Raw genomic sequence first — 15,397 nt, 5'->3', positions numbered from 1 at the left:
CGCCCCTGGGTGCTCTGCAGACAACGGACCAGATTCTGCACAACGCTCGTTTGTTGTGTCTCCATGTAAACCCTGCACACGCCGGGCTCTGCAGTGCGAACACCCCTCTGGCTGCTGAAAAGCTGAATTCTGTGTGTGTTTGCTGCTCGCACACACAAACTGGGGCCCTGAGCGAGGGCATGGGCCAGTTCACACCTTGTGGAGCTGTTGTTTTAGGCTCTCTGTAAACTCAGGCAGGCATCAGCTACACTGTCATGGCATCTGCACAGCCGAGAAACTTCTTGTTTTTGGTAATGCAGCAGCTGTGATGCTGGGGCGAGGGCTTGAGTCTGTGTCTGTGGAATCCAAGGGCCCTGTTTGTATCGGGAGCAGGGCGCATGGAGCCTCCGCCCCTGCCCAGCATTAGCCCAGCTCAGGGTTCTGTTCTCCGTGGACGGCCAAGGCAGGAGCCTCCTCTCTGTTCTGCAGCCAGGACCTAAGCTGGGGAGCGTGAGGCTGAGAGTCAGGTGGGGGAGTCCGTGGCAGAGCTGGGTGCAGAACCCAGGTACCCATGGGGCTCAGCCTGGGGTGTTTACCCCACAGCTCCCTTGTGGGGCAGGCTCTGGATTTTAACTCTGTGTTACTGGGGGAACCTGTCAGCTCAGTTCTAGCCCCCTTTTGTTTAAAGAGCAAAAGTTCCCCCAAACCTGAGCCCGTCACTGCATAGGAGAATGCACCATCCGCCTGCTCAGAGCTGCCCTCTTCGAGCCCCAACTGGCCTTTCAGGTCAGCTTTGGGCCCCCTTCCCTGGAGATACAAGCTAGCTCCCTAGGTGCTTAAAGCAGCATAGCTGTCGCTTTGAACCCCCCCCTGTGACGAAGTGGGACTGTTCTTAATGTTTCCTCTGAATAGTGTGGGGGTGCCTCAGTTTCCCCTAGGCAGTTCTTAAGTATCTAGGGGGTGGGGTAAGGGTGTATGATCATTGCAGAGCCCTAGAGGGCAGGTGTGTGCAGGGGTCTGGACACAGAGAATGGCCGACACCCTGTTTCCTGGCCACTGATGGCCTGGGCCCTTCCCCCCACAAAGGTGAGAGCTGAAGGGTTGGAGAACAAAGGAATCCGGTGACCTCCTGGCCCGGGAAAGGGACAAAGCCCAGAGGAGGAGGGGCTGGAGGGAGTCATTTTGGAGCTGGCTGGGGACGTGGAGTGAAGGGCAGACGTGGTTGTCTGGCTCACTGCCCCCCAAAGCGGACCCAGCTGAGGGGTCCGGTTCTCTGCACCTACAAGCTCTGTGTTAGACCATGTTCCTGTCGTCTAATAAACCCTCTGTTTTACTGGCTGGCTGAGAGTCCCGTCTGACTGCGGAGTTGGGGTGCAGGACCTTCTGGCTTCCCCAAGACCCTGCCTGGGCGGACTGGCTGTGGGAAGCGCACGGAGGGGCAGAGGAGGCTGAATGCTCCGAGGTCAGACCCAGGAAGGTGGAAGCCGGGTGAGCTGTGTGTCCTGCAGACAGGCTGCTCCCCGAGGGGAGACTTCCCCAGAGTCCTGCCTGGCTTTGTGGGGAGCAGGTCCAGAGCATCGCCCGGGGACTCTGGGACGCCTCCAGCCCCCCCAGCTGCATGGGCATCACCTGAGGTCGGGACTTCATGCACTTTATTTTAAATTCCAAATTCTTCCTGCTTTGCGGGTGACAGCTAAATAGCGCCGACTTGGACAGGCACAGGAAAGGCAGAGAGGCCCCCCCCTCGCTCCCCGGCCAGCCCTGCAGGGCAAGTTCCCATGACCAGTGTTTAGCCTGAACTGGCCCAAGGGACTGGGCCTATCTGCTAAACGCCCCTGGGGCCCAGTGCTCGGCTGCTGTAACGCCCCTGCTCTGCACCGTGGCTGCTTTACACCAGCTGAGAAGTTGGCCCATGAGCTCCAGGGATCCCCCCCCCCCCCGGTATTCTGGGAGGGTTTTTCATTTCCTCCCTCAGAACCAGTGGGGCCCTGAGGTGGCATGGAGCAGCGGCTGGCTCTTGCTCACATGCTCAGGGTCCCACTGAGGGCCAGGGGTGGGGTGGGGAGGAATTGCCACCTGGGTCACTGGCAGGATTATCGGGGTGTCTCACTTCATTTCTGTGCCACTGTGGGGCCTCGGGGCCTCCCACTCCCTGGCACGTGCTAATCTGGGCTCCTGTGATAGCCGGTCCCTGCTGGTGGCTGGGTTTTGTGTGGAGCTGTGGGGGTCTCTTCTGGCCCTAAACTCTCTGACTCTGTCCTGTAACACCCCCCCTCGCCCCCGGCCCCCAGCATGTGCTTGCTTCCTGGCACCAAGCTGCTGGAGCGGGGCCCCCACCCGCTCTCCTGCCCGCCCCTGGAAATCAGGAGTTTTACCCCCGTGTGAGCGGGGCAGGGACACAGCCCCAGTCCGGAGGGGGTTAACAGGCCCCAGCTGGAGCGGGGCGGGGGGCTCACCTTGAACTGGGGGCAGGCCAGGCCTCTGCCTGCATTCTGTCCCTGGGCGCTGTCACTGATTAACGAGGCTGGTACACAAACAGCCGCCCCCTCCCAGCCCTGACCATACCCACAGTGGGGGCATAAGCTGGGTCTCCCCAGTGCCCACTAGGCCAGTGCCAAGGGCTGCTCACGCGTGTCCCCCCCCAGGCCGAGTAACCAGTGCTGTACTGGGGGGCAGAGACCTGTCCAAGGCTGGCTGCCAGCGGGATCCCCCATCACACCCACAAAGCTCCCCCTGTCTGGGGGCATCCCAGCCAAACTCTTCAGAGCAGGCCCTAGGAGAGGGGGCTGCCTGTTACCCCACTCCCTGCCCCCCAGAGGCTCCTAGAACCCAGGAGTCCCGGCTCCCAGCCCTGCCCCCTCTAACCACCGCACCCCACCGGGTCCCAGAGCCCCAGGTAGAACCCAGGAGTCCCGGCTCCCAGCCCCCCCCCTTGACACCACGTCAGCCTGCACCTGGGGGCGGGAGTCGCGCGCGGGGGGGGGGCGTCTCTGCAGGTGCCCCCCACCCTCCCACGCGCTCCGCCCCGCCGTTGCTCAATCGCCCCTTTCACAATCGCAGCCCCCCCAGTTCCTCAATTGCTGTTCCGCCGCCAGGCGCCCCCCCCGCCCGCCACGTGCAGGGGGAAGCCCCGGGCGGGGGCGGCGCCCGAGCTGCGGGATGCTCGCGGGGGGGCGGACGCCGGCAGCCCCCGGGGCGCAGGAGCATGTGGGCGCTCCGGGCCGCCGGGCTGCTGTGTCTGCTCGCCGCCGCCGCGGGGGGGCCCTGCCCGCCGCCAGGTGGGTGCGGGGGCCGGGGGGGCGGCTCGCTGCGGGGCGCCTGGCGGGGGGGCGTCGGGCTGCGTCCTCTCCTCCGCGGGGTCCCCTGGAGCCAGGTGAGCAGCCCCGGCCGGCCGGGACCCCGCGGGGAGATCGGGGCTCCGGGCAGCCGCGGGCGGGGGGGTCTCTTTCGCCATGGGGACATTGCAAAGATTGGCGGGGGCTGGGAGCCAGGACTCCTGGGTTCTGCTCCCGGCTCCCGGAGGTGGAGAGGGGGGTCAGGACTCCTGGGTTCTGCTCCCGGCTCCCGGAGGAGGGGGGATCTGGACTCCTGGGTTCTGTTCCCGGAGGGGGGGGGTGTGTCCCGGACTCCTGGGTTCTGCTCCCGGCTCCCGGAGGGGGGGTCAGGACTCCTGGGTTCTGCTCCCGGTTCCCGGAGGGGGGGGGTCAGGACTCCTGGGTTCTGCTCCCGGCTCCCGGAGGGGGGGATCTGGACTCCTGGGTTCTGTTCCCGGCTCCCGGAAGGGGGGGGGTCAAGACTCCTGGGTTCTGCTCCCGGCTCCCAGAGGCGGGGTGTGTGTGTGTGTGTTCCAGGACTCCTGGGTTCTGTTCCCGGAGCGCGGTGTGTGTCTAGGACTCCTGGGTTCTGTTCCCGGAGGGGGGTGTGTGTCCCGGACTCCTGGGTTCGGGTCCCGGCTCCCGGAGGGCGGGGACAGGACTTCTGAGTTCTAACCCAGCTCTGGGAGGGGAGTGGGGTCTGGTGAGTTAGAGGGAGGGTGCGGGCTGCGAGCCAGGACTCCTGGGTTCTCTCCGCGCTCCCCGGGGTTGGGGAATGGCAGCGCCTTATTTTCAGTCTGAGCTGAGAAGGGCTGAGATTTATTTGCTCCTTGTTCTTCGCTCCCCCCGCTGTGACTCGGGGGTGAGCGCTGCCCCTCCCCACTGGCATGCTCCTGCTGGGACCCCCACACAACCTCCTCCTCTGTCCCCTGAATGGCGGGGCCCCACTGGGGGCTCCCCATGGGGCTGGCCTCGGGCTCCTGCTCCCCTTCCTGGCCGGAGGTCCCTGGGCTAAGCTGAACTGGAGCTGGGGGAAATGCGGGGGGCTCAGAGGCCCTTAACTCCAGAGCTCCCAGCTGGGGCTGCCTGGGGGCTGGCCCCACTCCTTTGCCTGGTGCCAGGGGCATGGCAGTCTGTGAGCGACCCATGTGCTCTGAGCCCCTGTCCCAGTCTCTTGCAGCTGCCAGGGAGTGGGGGCAGAGGGAGCACCTTGCCCCCGGCCTAGGATTGGGCAGGAGGGGGGACCCCCCGCTGCAAAGGGGGGACCTGGGCCCTTGTGACCTGCAGGCACCACAGGAACTGGAGTGGAGCCCACTGCGGCCTGGGCAGGGGATGTGGGCAGAGGCTGCTGCCGCTCTCATCCTGCCTTCCCCAAAGCCGCACAGACCCCTCCCCCGGGGGCCAGACAGGGGCCCGGGGGGCGCAGAGAACTCTGCACTTGTAGGAGGGTAACTTTGGGTCAGGCCTGGCCTGGTGCCCGTCTGCCTCCCCACTCTCGACCTGCATGACCCAGCGTCACCCCATGGCCCCCGTCGGCTGGGCTGCGCCAGGCTCATGAGCAGGGCTCCCAACTGCCCCACATCTGTGGCTGGGATCTGGGGTTCTCCTGTGTGGAGCCTCCGAGCTTCCCTGCTCTGTGTCTGGCCGTGGCCACCCAGGGACCAGGCCGGGGCAGCGGTGGAGTCGCGCCACACAAAGAGCAATGAGCTGCTGACTCTGGGGAGAGCCAAGTAACGAACCCAGGCGTCCTGCCTCCCAGCCCCCCACTGCTCTCCCCGGGAGGAACTGAAACTTCCCAGCACAATGGGGAAGTGCCCAGGCCTCCTGTGTGCCGATAGCCAAGGGCTGAGTTGCTGTTGCAGGGCAAGTAGGGAGTGGGTCCCTCAGGTGCAGGCCAGGCGGTGCGGAGCTGCCCAGGCCCCCGGCGCTGGGTTTGGCTGGGTTCTGAGCAGCCTGCTGCCACGTGCGTCTCCACTGAGCCAGCAGCCCTCGCACTGTCGCTGGTTATTTATACCCAGGGCGCCCCTTGCTGATTGAAGGGTTAACCCACCCGGCGGGGCGGGACCCCAGCCCAGGAGTCCCAGGTGGGGGGAAAAGCACAGGTCTGGAATTGCCCAGTCGTGGCCTCCAGTCCCCAGGAACTCTGCCCCACAGCCCCTGGGCACGAGCCTGCCAGTTCCAGGGGTGTTTGGGGGCCTGGCATAGAGGACCCCCCTGAGGGGTCCTTGAGCCAGGCACTGCGCAGAGCCGCGGAAGCAGATGGCTCCTGCCCCAGAAGCTTCACCTAAGGAGCTGAGGGAGGTAGGGCGGTTCCCCCGGCCGGACCGTCGGGGAGCTGAGGGCTGGGGAGGTGTCGGAGCTGCCCCAAGGGAGCCTGTGGCAGAACTGGGAACTGAACCCACCTCTCCTGGGTCCCAGCCCAGTGCCTGGTCCCTTCAGCGGAGAGGTGGCCCCCTCCCTCAGCATCTCCCTGAGGTGTCCTATTACCCCCACTTTACTGGGGGGCAGGGGTTGCCCCCCAAGGCTTGGCCCAGATTCGACTCCAGCTCTCCTGGCTCTCAGCCCCATGCATGGGGGCTGGTCCCTGCAGCGCCTGTGACGTGCCCCCGGGATTAGCAGGCAGCTGAGAGGTCCCTGTGCTGAGCCAGACCGTTGCGTAAGTGGGTTCGGGTAGGACTGGCTGTTCCTGGCAGGGCCGTGCGGGTGCTGGGCGCTGGGAAACCTGAGTGTTTGCTTTTGTTATTGACGCTTGTGGGTTTGCAAAAATCCCAGCTCCTGTCCTGGCTGGGGGGACGGGGGGAGCTGTCAGCCTCTGACCTTTACAAACCACCTGGCCCAGCCACAATCCAGCTGAACCAAACCCAGCTCTGGCCCCATCCCCGGGCCGGTGGTGACCCTGTCCCAGGGGTGGCTTGAGAATTAACCCTTTGAGGCCAGCAGCCCTCCAGGGCCCTGCTGCTGCGTGGCTGCCCTGCTGGCAGGGTCCTGGGTCCCCTGTGATTGCCGTGTACCCTGGCTTTAGGCTCTGGGAACTGGAGGAGCAGGGATCCCTTGAATCTGCTCCCCACACCCCAGGAGCCCTGACACCCCTCCTGCAACCGGCTCCGGGCACTCTCAGGCACCTCCTTGCTGCTGGGCACCCAGCTTGCCCAGGGAAATGAGGAGCCCACGGCCCCGTTAACGCACCCCAGGTAGCGCCCAGGCTGGGGCATGGCTGGCCAGACGTCTCAAGCTGTGGCTGGCACGGGCTGGGAAGGGGGGATCTGATGGTGGTGGGGCCCAGCCGCAGTGCCTTGGAAAGAGGTGGGTGAGGCAGTGACAGCTCAGCCAGGCAGATGCTCGTTCAGGCTTGTCCTCTCCAGCAAATATTGACCCGGGCTGGCTGTCTCCTCCGTCAGGGAGCCCCTCCCGAGTGGTTTCCTAGGAGCCGGGAAGGGGCTGCCGAGTGGCCAAGGCTCTGGCCTCCAGCCTGGCGGTGAGACGGAGGGTCAGCACCACCATGGCACACAGCAGCCAGCGAGACTCCTCTCCTGTCACAGCATCTCCTGGTCAGCTTGTGGCACCCAGGGAAGGTGGCAATCCCCATGGAACAGAAGGGGAAACTGAGGCACAACGAAGTTGTTTGCTTAGGGTCATGCAATGAGTCAGTGGCTCAGCTGGGCATGGAACCCAGAAGTCCTGGTCCCCCCAGCTCTCACCCCTAGACTGCACTCCCTTCCCTCTGCACTAATGGAACTTCCCCTCCTGCAGCCCTCCCGCCTGACACGGTGCTGAGCGCAGTGGGAGCAAATGTCACCCTGCCCTGCCTGCAGTGGCAGCCGGAGCCAAACGGCACCGTCAGCTGGAAGCTGGAGAACCAGGCTGTGAGTTCGGAGCGCGCGGTGCTGGGGGCCAGCCTGCTGCTGCGCCTGGTGCAGGACAGTGACTCGGGCAGATACAGCTGCTATGTGGGCGGCTGCCTGGTGCGCTCGCTGCGGCTGCTGGTGGAAGGTGAGTCGCTCGGGGCGGGGGTGCCTGCTCCAGCGGCCGGGGGGGATGTCCAGATCCACGGGCGCCTGGACTGCGGGGGCCCCCATGCCTGCAGAATGCGGCAGCAGCGTCCGGGCTGCCAGACTCCTCCTGCAGGGTCCAAAGGCAGCACTGGGCGAGTGCCTGGCTGGTGTGGCTGGCCCTCCTTCTGCCCCCTGCCCAGCTCTGCAGCCGCTAGCCCCTGCTCACAGTCCAGGGGCTTCCCTCACCGCTGCTCTTCTGACTCCAGAGCCCCCGGAGCCGCCTGGTTTCTCCTGCTACCGGAGGAGCCACGTCAGGGACGTCCTGTGCGAGTGGCAGCCACGGAGGAGGCCGTCGCCCCGGACCAGGGCCGCGCTGTGGGTGAAGAAGTGGTGAGAGGCCTGGGGGAGCTGGTCGGGGAGCACCCTGAGGCCCTGCGAGGGGCACCCAGCCCTGGGTAGCTGTTAGCCGTGGAGCCAGCTGGGGATGAGAGCCAGGCCAGGGCAGGATTTGGCGTAGATGTAGCCAGCATGGCCGTGCTGCCGATTCCTGGCAGGGTCCCTCCCCGCTCCCCAGCTGCCGGCGCTCTGGGAGCAGAGCTGGGGCCTGCTTTCCTGGCACCAAATCGCCCTCCCCCCTCACTGGGTGCTGCCATCCCGCAGGGCTGGGAGTCGGGACAGTGCTGGACTGGGGGACGCCATGGCAGGGTTGGATGTGGGGATCCCCTGGGGGCTCTCTCCCGTGGGCCGAGCCCTGGGCAGCGCTGGTGGGGGGCAGGGGGTGCTGCTGGCCTTCAGATCAGACCCCACGCCAAGGGCCTGACCGTGCCTGCTCAGGAAAGAGCCGTGCACCTCCTTGCAGGCATCCTCCCCACATCCCCCCTTGCTTACACCCTCCCGACTTTCAGTTCCAGACAAGGTCCTTCTCCTCTTCCTGTTCCAAAGCGCGGCCCTGCAGCTGCTCCGCTCCACCCCAGAGTGGCTGCAGAAAGCGCTTGGCCAGGGGCAATACCCGAGCGGGGCATGAGGCTGCTGTTGCCTGGCTCAGCTGGGGATGTTGCAGCCCGGGGCAGACCCTGCTGTGACTTGGAGCTGATCTTGGGACCCTGGGGAGCTGGGGGGGCAGGGCCCGCTGGCTGTGTGCTGCGCCTGGAGCTGAGCCGTGTCCCCGGCCCCCGGCAGGTTCACCGGGGAGAACGCCACGGAGAAGCGCTGCCGCTACTTCCCCAAGGTGGACAAATTCACGTGCAGGGTCACGGTGCCACCCAGCGAGGACGACACCCTCCTGCTGGTCTCCGTGTCTGTCAGCAACGGGGCGGGGAGCGTGGCCAGCAAGGGCCAGGTCATCTCGGCCAACCGCGTCTGTACGTACGGCTCGCTGCCCTCACCCCCGCTGCCCCTCCTGCTGCCCCCCTTCTCCCCCTGCCTACCCCCCTGCCCCTCCCTGGAGCTCTGCCTGCCGTCCTGCCCGTGTTCCGGCCGGGTCTCCCCCCAGGGGCTGCTGGGTGCAGGCTGGTGGGGCAAACGTGCTGCACCAGACCCCCCTGCCATGGCAACCCCCCTCTCCCTGACAGTGAAGCCGGACCCGCCGGTGAACGTGCTGGTGGAGCCGGTGGAGAGAGCGCCCCAGAAACTGCGTGTGACCTGGATGTACCCGCCCTCTTGGGACTCCAGATTCTACCGGCTGCACTTCCAGGTCCGGTACCGGGCTGAGCGCTCCCAGAGCTACACGGAGGTGAGCCCCCCCGCTCGCCCCGCGCCTGACAGGCCAGCTCCACGCACGCCCCACCCTGTAGCTGCTGAGCAGGATGGGCTCCCATGCCTGGGCCCCTGCCCCCAGAGTTACAGCCTGGGGAGAAGGCCCTGGTGAATTGCGTTTCCCTGTGGACGGGGAGGGTGCTACCCAGCTCCCTGGGGCTGGAAAGGAAGGGGGGACTGTGATGCTTCCCGGGGTACCCAGGGTTCAGACACACCTTGCTAGCATCATAACACACGTCCTAGACTGAGCCGGAGCTTTACTAATGGGACGTTAGTACGGGGCCAGGAGCGAACGCTGCCCCCGATCCTCCCAGCGTACTGCTGCTGGGCGTGGCTGGGCTCTTCCATTCCTGCAGCAAGCCCGCTGGCTGTTCCCTGGCTAGCCCGCTACAAGCCCAGAGAGATTCAGACTGCCCTTGGAGCCTTCGTCACTGTGACGAAGTGGGACTGTTCTTAATGTTTCCTCTGAATAGTGTGGGGGTGCCTCAGTTTCCCCCAGTTGTCACGGAGTCCCTGGGCGATGCTCTGGAACTGCTCCCCATGAAGCCAGTCAGGACTCTGGGGCAGTCGCCTTTCTGTGAGCAGCCTGTCTTCAGGACACACAGCTCACCCGGCTTCCACCTTCCTGGGTCTGACCTCGGAGCATTCAGCCTCCTCTGCCCCTCCGTGCGCTTCCCACAGCGAGTCCGCTCAGGCGGGGCTCCTGGGGGAGCCAGAGGGTCCTGCCCCCCAACTCCACAGTCAGACGGGACTCTCAGCCAGCCAGTAAAACAGAAGGTTTATTAGACGACAGGAACATGGTCTAAAACAGAGCTTGCAGGTGCAGAGAACTGGACCCCTCAGCTGGGTCCATTTTGGGGGGCAGTGAGCCAGACAACCCCGTCTGCACTTCACTCCATGTCCCAGCCAGCCCCAAACTGCAACTCCCTCCAGCCCCTCCTCCTCTGGGCTTTGTTCCTTTCCCGGGCCAGATGGTCACCTGATTCCTTTGTTCTCCAACCCTTCAGCTCTCACCTTGCAGGGGGGGAAGGGCCCAGGCCATCAGTTGCCAGGAAACAGGGTGTCGGCCATTCTCTGTGTCCAGACTCCTGCACACACCTGCCCTCTAGGGCTCTGCAATGATCATACATCCTTACTCCACCCCCTAGATACTTAAGAACTGCCTAGGGGAAACTGAGGCACCCCCACACTATTCAGAGGAAACATTAACAGTCCCACTTCGTCACAGTCACAAACTGACCCCCGCTGGCTGGGAGGTCTGCTCCTGTGGGGTCTGTGATCTCGGTTAGCTGGCGTACGCAGCGCGTCTCCTGCCTGCCTGAAGGGAAGACATTCACCACCCGGTGACCTGCTTAAACTCCCAGACCTTACAGACCTCCGGTCTAGGGACCCAGCTTCCCCAGAGGATCCGTGCGCACGTCTCACGGGGGTGGTGACGCCCAGCAGAGATCTCCCCCCTCCACTCTTCAGTGAATTATCCTAGACAACGGACTCGGGGGATCCCTGTAAAACTCTGCACCCCCTGTGCCCTCGGCTAGTTGGCATCACGAGGTTCTGGGGTCACAGGGGAGCTGTGGGAGTCCTGATGCTCATGGTTTAATTCTGCCTGTTGCTTGCAGGTCGACCAGTTAAGAGAAACGTCCCTGGTGATCCATGATGCCTGGCATGGCGAACGGCACATGGTGCAGGTGCGGGGGCTGGAGGAGTTTGGCCATGGCTCGTGGAGTGAGTGGAGCCAGGAGGCCGTGGGCACCCCGTGGGCAGGTAGGACTAAGGGAGATGGGAGGGGAGGGATCCTCTGGGAGGAGCTGGGTCCCTAGACCCCCACCCCCTCGTCCCGATTCCCAGGGCTACTCTCACTGTTCCTCTCCTTGGATTGCAGATCCCAACAGCCTCGAGTGGCAGACAGGATCCTACAGCTCGCAGGTAAGGCGGGTGGTGCCGGAGCTGCCTGCCCGTCTGGCCGTGGGCCCTGGTGGGAGGGTGGATAGGTCTCAGGGCTTAGCACTGTGTGTGCTCCACCCAAGGGCTCTGTGGTCTGGGGGACGGGGGAGCGGGACGGGGGACATACCGTGCGTTGGGGGGTGTCACGGGCGGGGACGGGGGACATGCCGTGCGTTGGGGGGTGTCACGGGCAGGGATGGGGGACCCTGTTGCTAACCCCCACTTCCCTGTCTCTTTCCTCCAGTTCCCCTCGGATTATGATTTCTACAGCGACACGTTCACAGGCCCCCCCGGGCCCTACAGCAGCAACACAGAGGGCGCTAACGGTAATGAGATGCCCCCCTGCGTTGTTGGTCTGTCAGGCCCAGGGCTCCCACGCCAGGGACATGTGGGGCGACCCAGAGCCCAGCTGGCAGCATGAGCTGAGCACCCAGACAGAGAGCCCAGTACAGCTGCCTCAGGACGGGCTGATCGGGGCAAAGTGAGCCAGGTGGCAGCCCTATGGGTGGGCCCCAGGCTGGGCCGGTGGCTCAGGTGGTCCCCGTCATTCTCCAGGGCTCCCCTGGCCTTTGCAAAGCCCCCGCTGGGAGGTGGCCCAGCAATACCCAGCCCTGCAAAGTGAACAAGGTTGGGGAGGGGGGCGCTGGGCCTTGCCATGTTGGGTAACGGTGCCCATGTCCCCTCGGTTTGCAGGGGAGGCTCTTGGTGTTGGCGACCGCGCCACTGTGCCCCTGTACACATTCCTGGTCACCGGAGGGAGCCTGTTCCTGGGCACCGGCCTGCTCGCTGGTATCGTGCTCAGGTGAGACGCGGCCAGGGTGGTGCGGGGGGTGCTGGGTCCCAGGCCCTGGGTGGGGCGATGCTACCGCTGGCCTGCTGGGGAAGCACTGAGGGAGGGACAGTCACTCTCAGCTGGTGCCCCAGGCCCAGCAGTGCACGCCTGGGTCGGATCTGTTACTCCGGTGTGAGTCTGGAGTGACTCCCAGGGCAGGACAGGGTCTGGCCTGCTGGGCTCAGCCCAGTTCCTGCCGGACTTACCCCTGCGGAGCCAAGAGAGGCCATCTCCATAGAGCAGTCTGGGGCCTTCTGGCGAACAGGAAAGGGCCCCTGCCCCTTATATGGGTGCCCACTGCTGGCCTGGGCAGCCTCTGGGAGTCAGATCCTGGTCTCCCTCCAGCCGAGAGATGCCCCTGAGGCCCCGGCAGGGCTGGGAGAGTCCCCTCCAGCCCCGCTCTGTTTCCCTGCAGTCCAGCAGCATGGACTCCTGCTTGGCTCTCCACCGGGGTCCTTTCCTGAGGGCTGTGGGCTGCCTTAGCTGATCTTTGTGTGCTGGGCAGCCGGGCTTGATCCGTTACAGAGGGGCCCAAGCCCTGCCCCCAGCACGACTCTCCCCCTTCCACTGCAAGTGACTGACCCAAACAGTGTAGTGGGGGGCTCGGGCACACTGCCATGGGAGCAGCGGGGTGCATCTCGCTCTCTGTGGCCCCCCAGCCAGCACTTGCCTTCAGGTGTGGGGGGGAACAGGACACCCCAGTCACCACCGGCTGTGTTTGCTGCTGGCCCTTGTGCCACGGAGAGCTGCCCTGAATGCCCATCTCACAGGCCATTACTGATGGAGACTCAGTGGGGCTTTGCCCTCTGCCTGCCCCCGGGGACAGCCATAGGCCTGGGGCAGCCGTGTTGCGGTCCCGGGGCCATGGGCACCCTGCCAATGCTGGCCTGAGTCCCAACCCCGCTGCCAGCAGGAATTGGGGTGTCTGTGGGGCAGGAGCCCCCCAATCTTGGCCCCTTCCTGACCTGCTCTGTGTTCAAGGTACAAGAAGAAATGGAGGAGGGGCTCGCTGGGCCAGGGCAAGGCCAGCGTGGTGGTCCAGCACCCCTTGGTGCTGCTGGCTCCTCCGAGCCCCACGTCTCCGGTAAGCGAAGCCCCGCTCCTCTCCCCTCCGGCGTCACCAGGCAGCGTCGGCTCCACGGGCCCCTTCGAGGTCACCAACATGGATTACCTCCTCGTCCCCCAGTAGCCGGGGAGCCTGCCTCGCTGGCCTGCGACACACCGACTGCCCCAGCAGGCGCCAAGCCAGGGCCCCGACCTTGTGGCTCAGCTAGAACTAGCCCGGCCCTTAACCATGGCTCTACCTCTGCCCCGGCGGGCTGGGGCCGCTGTGCCAACCGCTTCCGGGCCGCTCTGGGCTCCTGGCGGTTCCAGGGACGCTGCTGGAAGGAGCCAAACCTGCTCTGCCCTCCCCGGGAGATGGACCCGCGCCCACTTGCAGCGATGCCCGGGGCTCAAACTGGCAGCCAAGCAGCTCTCCCACGGTCTCCCCCAAGCAGCCGGAGCCAGTGTTTCCCAGCCCGCCCCGTGGCGGGGTTTGGACAGTCCTTGGGTGTGGGCGGGGCCGGCGCCCCCGCGAGTGACACGGCGTGGAGGGCGTCCAATGAGCCCACTCCACGTGGAAGGTGGCAAGGGCTGGCCCGGCCCCACTGCTGGGAGAGGGGCATTTACCGGTAGAGCCAGGCAAGCTCCAGGCACTGGGCATGCAGGGCACTGCCCCGCGGCCAGGCGCTCACCAGGGCCTGAGGGCCAGCAGAGTCTGAGCCAGCACTGCAGCTAGGTGGGAGCAGACGGACTCAGGGCCTGCCCCGCTCCGGCAGTAGTGGGCCACGCCTGGCCCTTGGCAGCTAGAGTGGGCTCCATCCCACTGCCCCCACCAATTGTACGGGGCTGGCGGTGCCAGGCGCAGCAGCCACAGATGACAGACCTGCCGCAGGGAGCTCACCGTCTGAATGGACGTGGGGGGCAGGACGCGCCCGAGCGTCCCCCAGAAGGGCACTGGCAGAACCCAGGCCTCCCCGCCTCCCTGGAGCAGCTTGTGTGGGGCCGTAACAAATGCTCAGTTGGGCGTGTGACTGGCCTCCGCCCCTCCCCGGTGCAGCACTGGGCATGGGATTCCCCCCCGCCCCCCCATCAAACTGGTGTTTGTGTTAACAGGGGTTTGTACAGGAAGAACCGTGTGTTGGCAAACGTGTGTCCAATAAATGTTTTTTACTGCGTGCACAGGGCTACTGCTGGCCGGGTGGGGGCGTGGGATGGGTTTGCTCATGGGGTATTAGCCGTACCTGGCGCTGGAGAGGCGTAGGTGGAAGCAGAGCACTAACATGTTCCTCCATGGCTGGCGAGCCCAGGCCAGAGCCAGGCAGAGAGCCCAGGCGTCCTGGCTCTTAGGCCTACAATTTGTTTTGCAAACCTGAGAAAGCAAAACGGGGGCTGCAGCTGGTGAAGGGGACGGGTCCCTCTTGGGGCTGGCCCCTGCCTTAGAGGATGCAGCTGTCTCTCCTGGGGCTGGGGGGCGAAGGCAGCAGGGTCTTGGCCAACTCTTAGCAGCAGCTGGGGGGATGGCAGGGCTCGAGCCCTGGGCACATGGGAGAAGGGATGGGTTCAAAGGGGGAGCGGGGCCCAGGGCTGTGGATTCAAGGGGAGATGTATAGGGCAGGGGCCAGGCTGTGGGCTGAGCCCCGGGCCTCCCTGGGGGTGCTAGCCCCACAGCTGTCAGCGCCCTCTCCGTGTGAGTGGCTGGGGCATCCCCCACCCCCGCCCAGGGCTGTGCAGAGGAAGGTTTGCTGCCTGCTATGTAAATGGCCTACCCTGAAAGTACCTGCCACCATCAGCTCTAGTCTGGGTTTGAGTCAGCCCCTTCCCCCCAGAGCAGCTGGTGGCAGGGCCTGACAGGTGAGGAGCGTCCCTCTGCCCCCAGGGTGAGAGTTAACACCCTCACCCCGGCGTGCAGGAGCCAGGCCCCCAAGCTGGGGGGAACCAACCTGGGAACCAGCCCGCGGGCAGGAAAACACCCCCTGGAGCATGCCCAGGGCTGCTTTTGAAGCCCCCTCCCTGTTCTCTGCCTGGGGGAAGGGGTTCGCCATGGTTCTCATGGAGCCGTTCTGCCACCCTGGCCCCCCAAGAGCAGCAGGAGCTCACACAGCTTCCAGACTTGGTCAGACAGCAGGCGGGGGGCCGGGGACCCATGCTGCTCTTAGGCCTTGTCTACAGGGGGGAAACTGCCCAGCAAAGCGATCCTGGTACGATTCCCACTCTGGGTGGGACAGTCGCTGCTGTTCCAGACCAGAGCCTCCACAAAGGCCGTTGGACCAGAATGGCTAATGCAGAGCGGGTTCTTCCATAGCAACTCTGCCGGCCCCAGCTGCACAAGGCCTGACCAGAAGTAAAGCCAGATTTACCCCAGGCTAACAGCAGACTCCATCTCAGACCAGCTGTGTGACTTGTCTCTCTCTCACTTCTGGTCACACATTTTATAAGACACAAAGTTCCCCAAGTGCGGCTGAGAGCAGGAAGCTGACTAACCCTGTCTCTGTCACTGAAAAGGGAGAAGGAAAGATTTTTTTCCCCTTCATGCTGAT

The 15,397-nt window shown here is 65.0% G+C and overlaps 1 protein-coding gene across 3 annotated transcripts; it reads left to right on the top strand.

The window, feature by feature from the left end:
- The first annotated feature begins 3,159 nt into the window (after positions 1-3,159).
- IL6R (interleukin 6 receptor) lies at positions 3,160-14,035 on the top strand. 3 transcript variants are annotated; one of them, XM_073322908.1, is made up of 10 exons: positions 3,160-3,257; positions 7,044-7,283; positions 7,552-7,675; positions 8,465-8,646; positions 8,857-9,017; positions 10,660-10,804; positions 10,923-10,966; positions 11,229-11,310; positions 11,678-11,786; positions 12,798-14,035. In XM_073322908.1, exons 1-10 carry the CDS (start codon positions 3,185-3,187, stop codon positions 13,003-13,005), a joined length of 1,368 nt encoding a protein of 455 aa, XP_073179009.1. In that variant the 5' UTR covers positions 3,160-3,184; the 3' UTR covers positions 13,006-14,035. The 3 variants fall into 3 exon arrangements, with proteins under 3 accessions (XP_073179009.1, XP_073179007.1, XP_073179008.1); XM_073322906.1 differs by having other exon boundaries at positions 8,465-9,017; XM_073322907.1 differs by lacking the exon at positions 11,229-11,310 and having other exon boundaries at positions 8,465-9,017; positions 12,798-12,984.
- The last annotated feature ends 1,362 nt before the right edge of the window (positions 14,036-15,397 follow it).

The sequence above is a fragment of the Lepidochelys kempii genome, chromosome 24 (assembly GCF_965140285.1).
Source record: "Lepidochelys kempii isolate rLepKem1 chromosome 24, rLepKem1.hap1, whole genome shotgun sequence".
NCBI classification, from domain to species: Eukaryota; Metazoa; Chordata; order Testudines; family Cheloniidae; genus Lepidochelys; species Lepidochelys kempii.
The sequence above is the reverse complement of the archived record's forward strand: the minus strand, read 5'-3'. Positions and strand labels throughout refer to the sequence as shown.

What these genes read in the sequence shown, in the direction of transcription:
- IL6R (XM_073322906.1), top strand. Translation starts at nt 3,185, where the DNA reads ATGTGGGCGCTCCGGGCCGCCGGGCTGCTGTGTCTGCTCGCCGCCGCC. An exon ending in GCGCTGTGGGTGAAGAAGTG is followed by an intron (nt 7,676 to 8,464) that starts GTGAGAGGCCTG and finishes GGCCCCCGGCAG; the next exon opens with GTTCACCGGGGAGAACGCCA. An exon ending in CAGGATCCTACAGCTCGCAG is followed by an intron (nt 10,967 to 11,228) that starts GTAAGGCGGGTG and finishes TCTTTCCTCCAG; the next exon opens with TTCCCCTCGGATTATGATTT.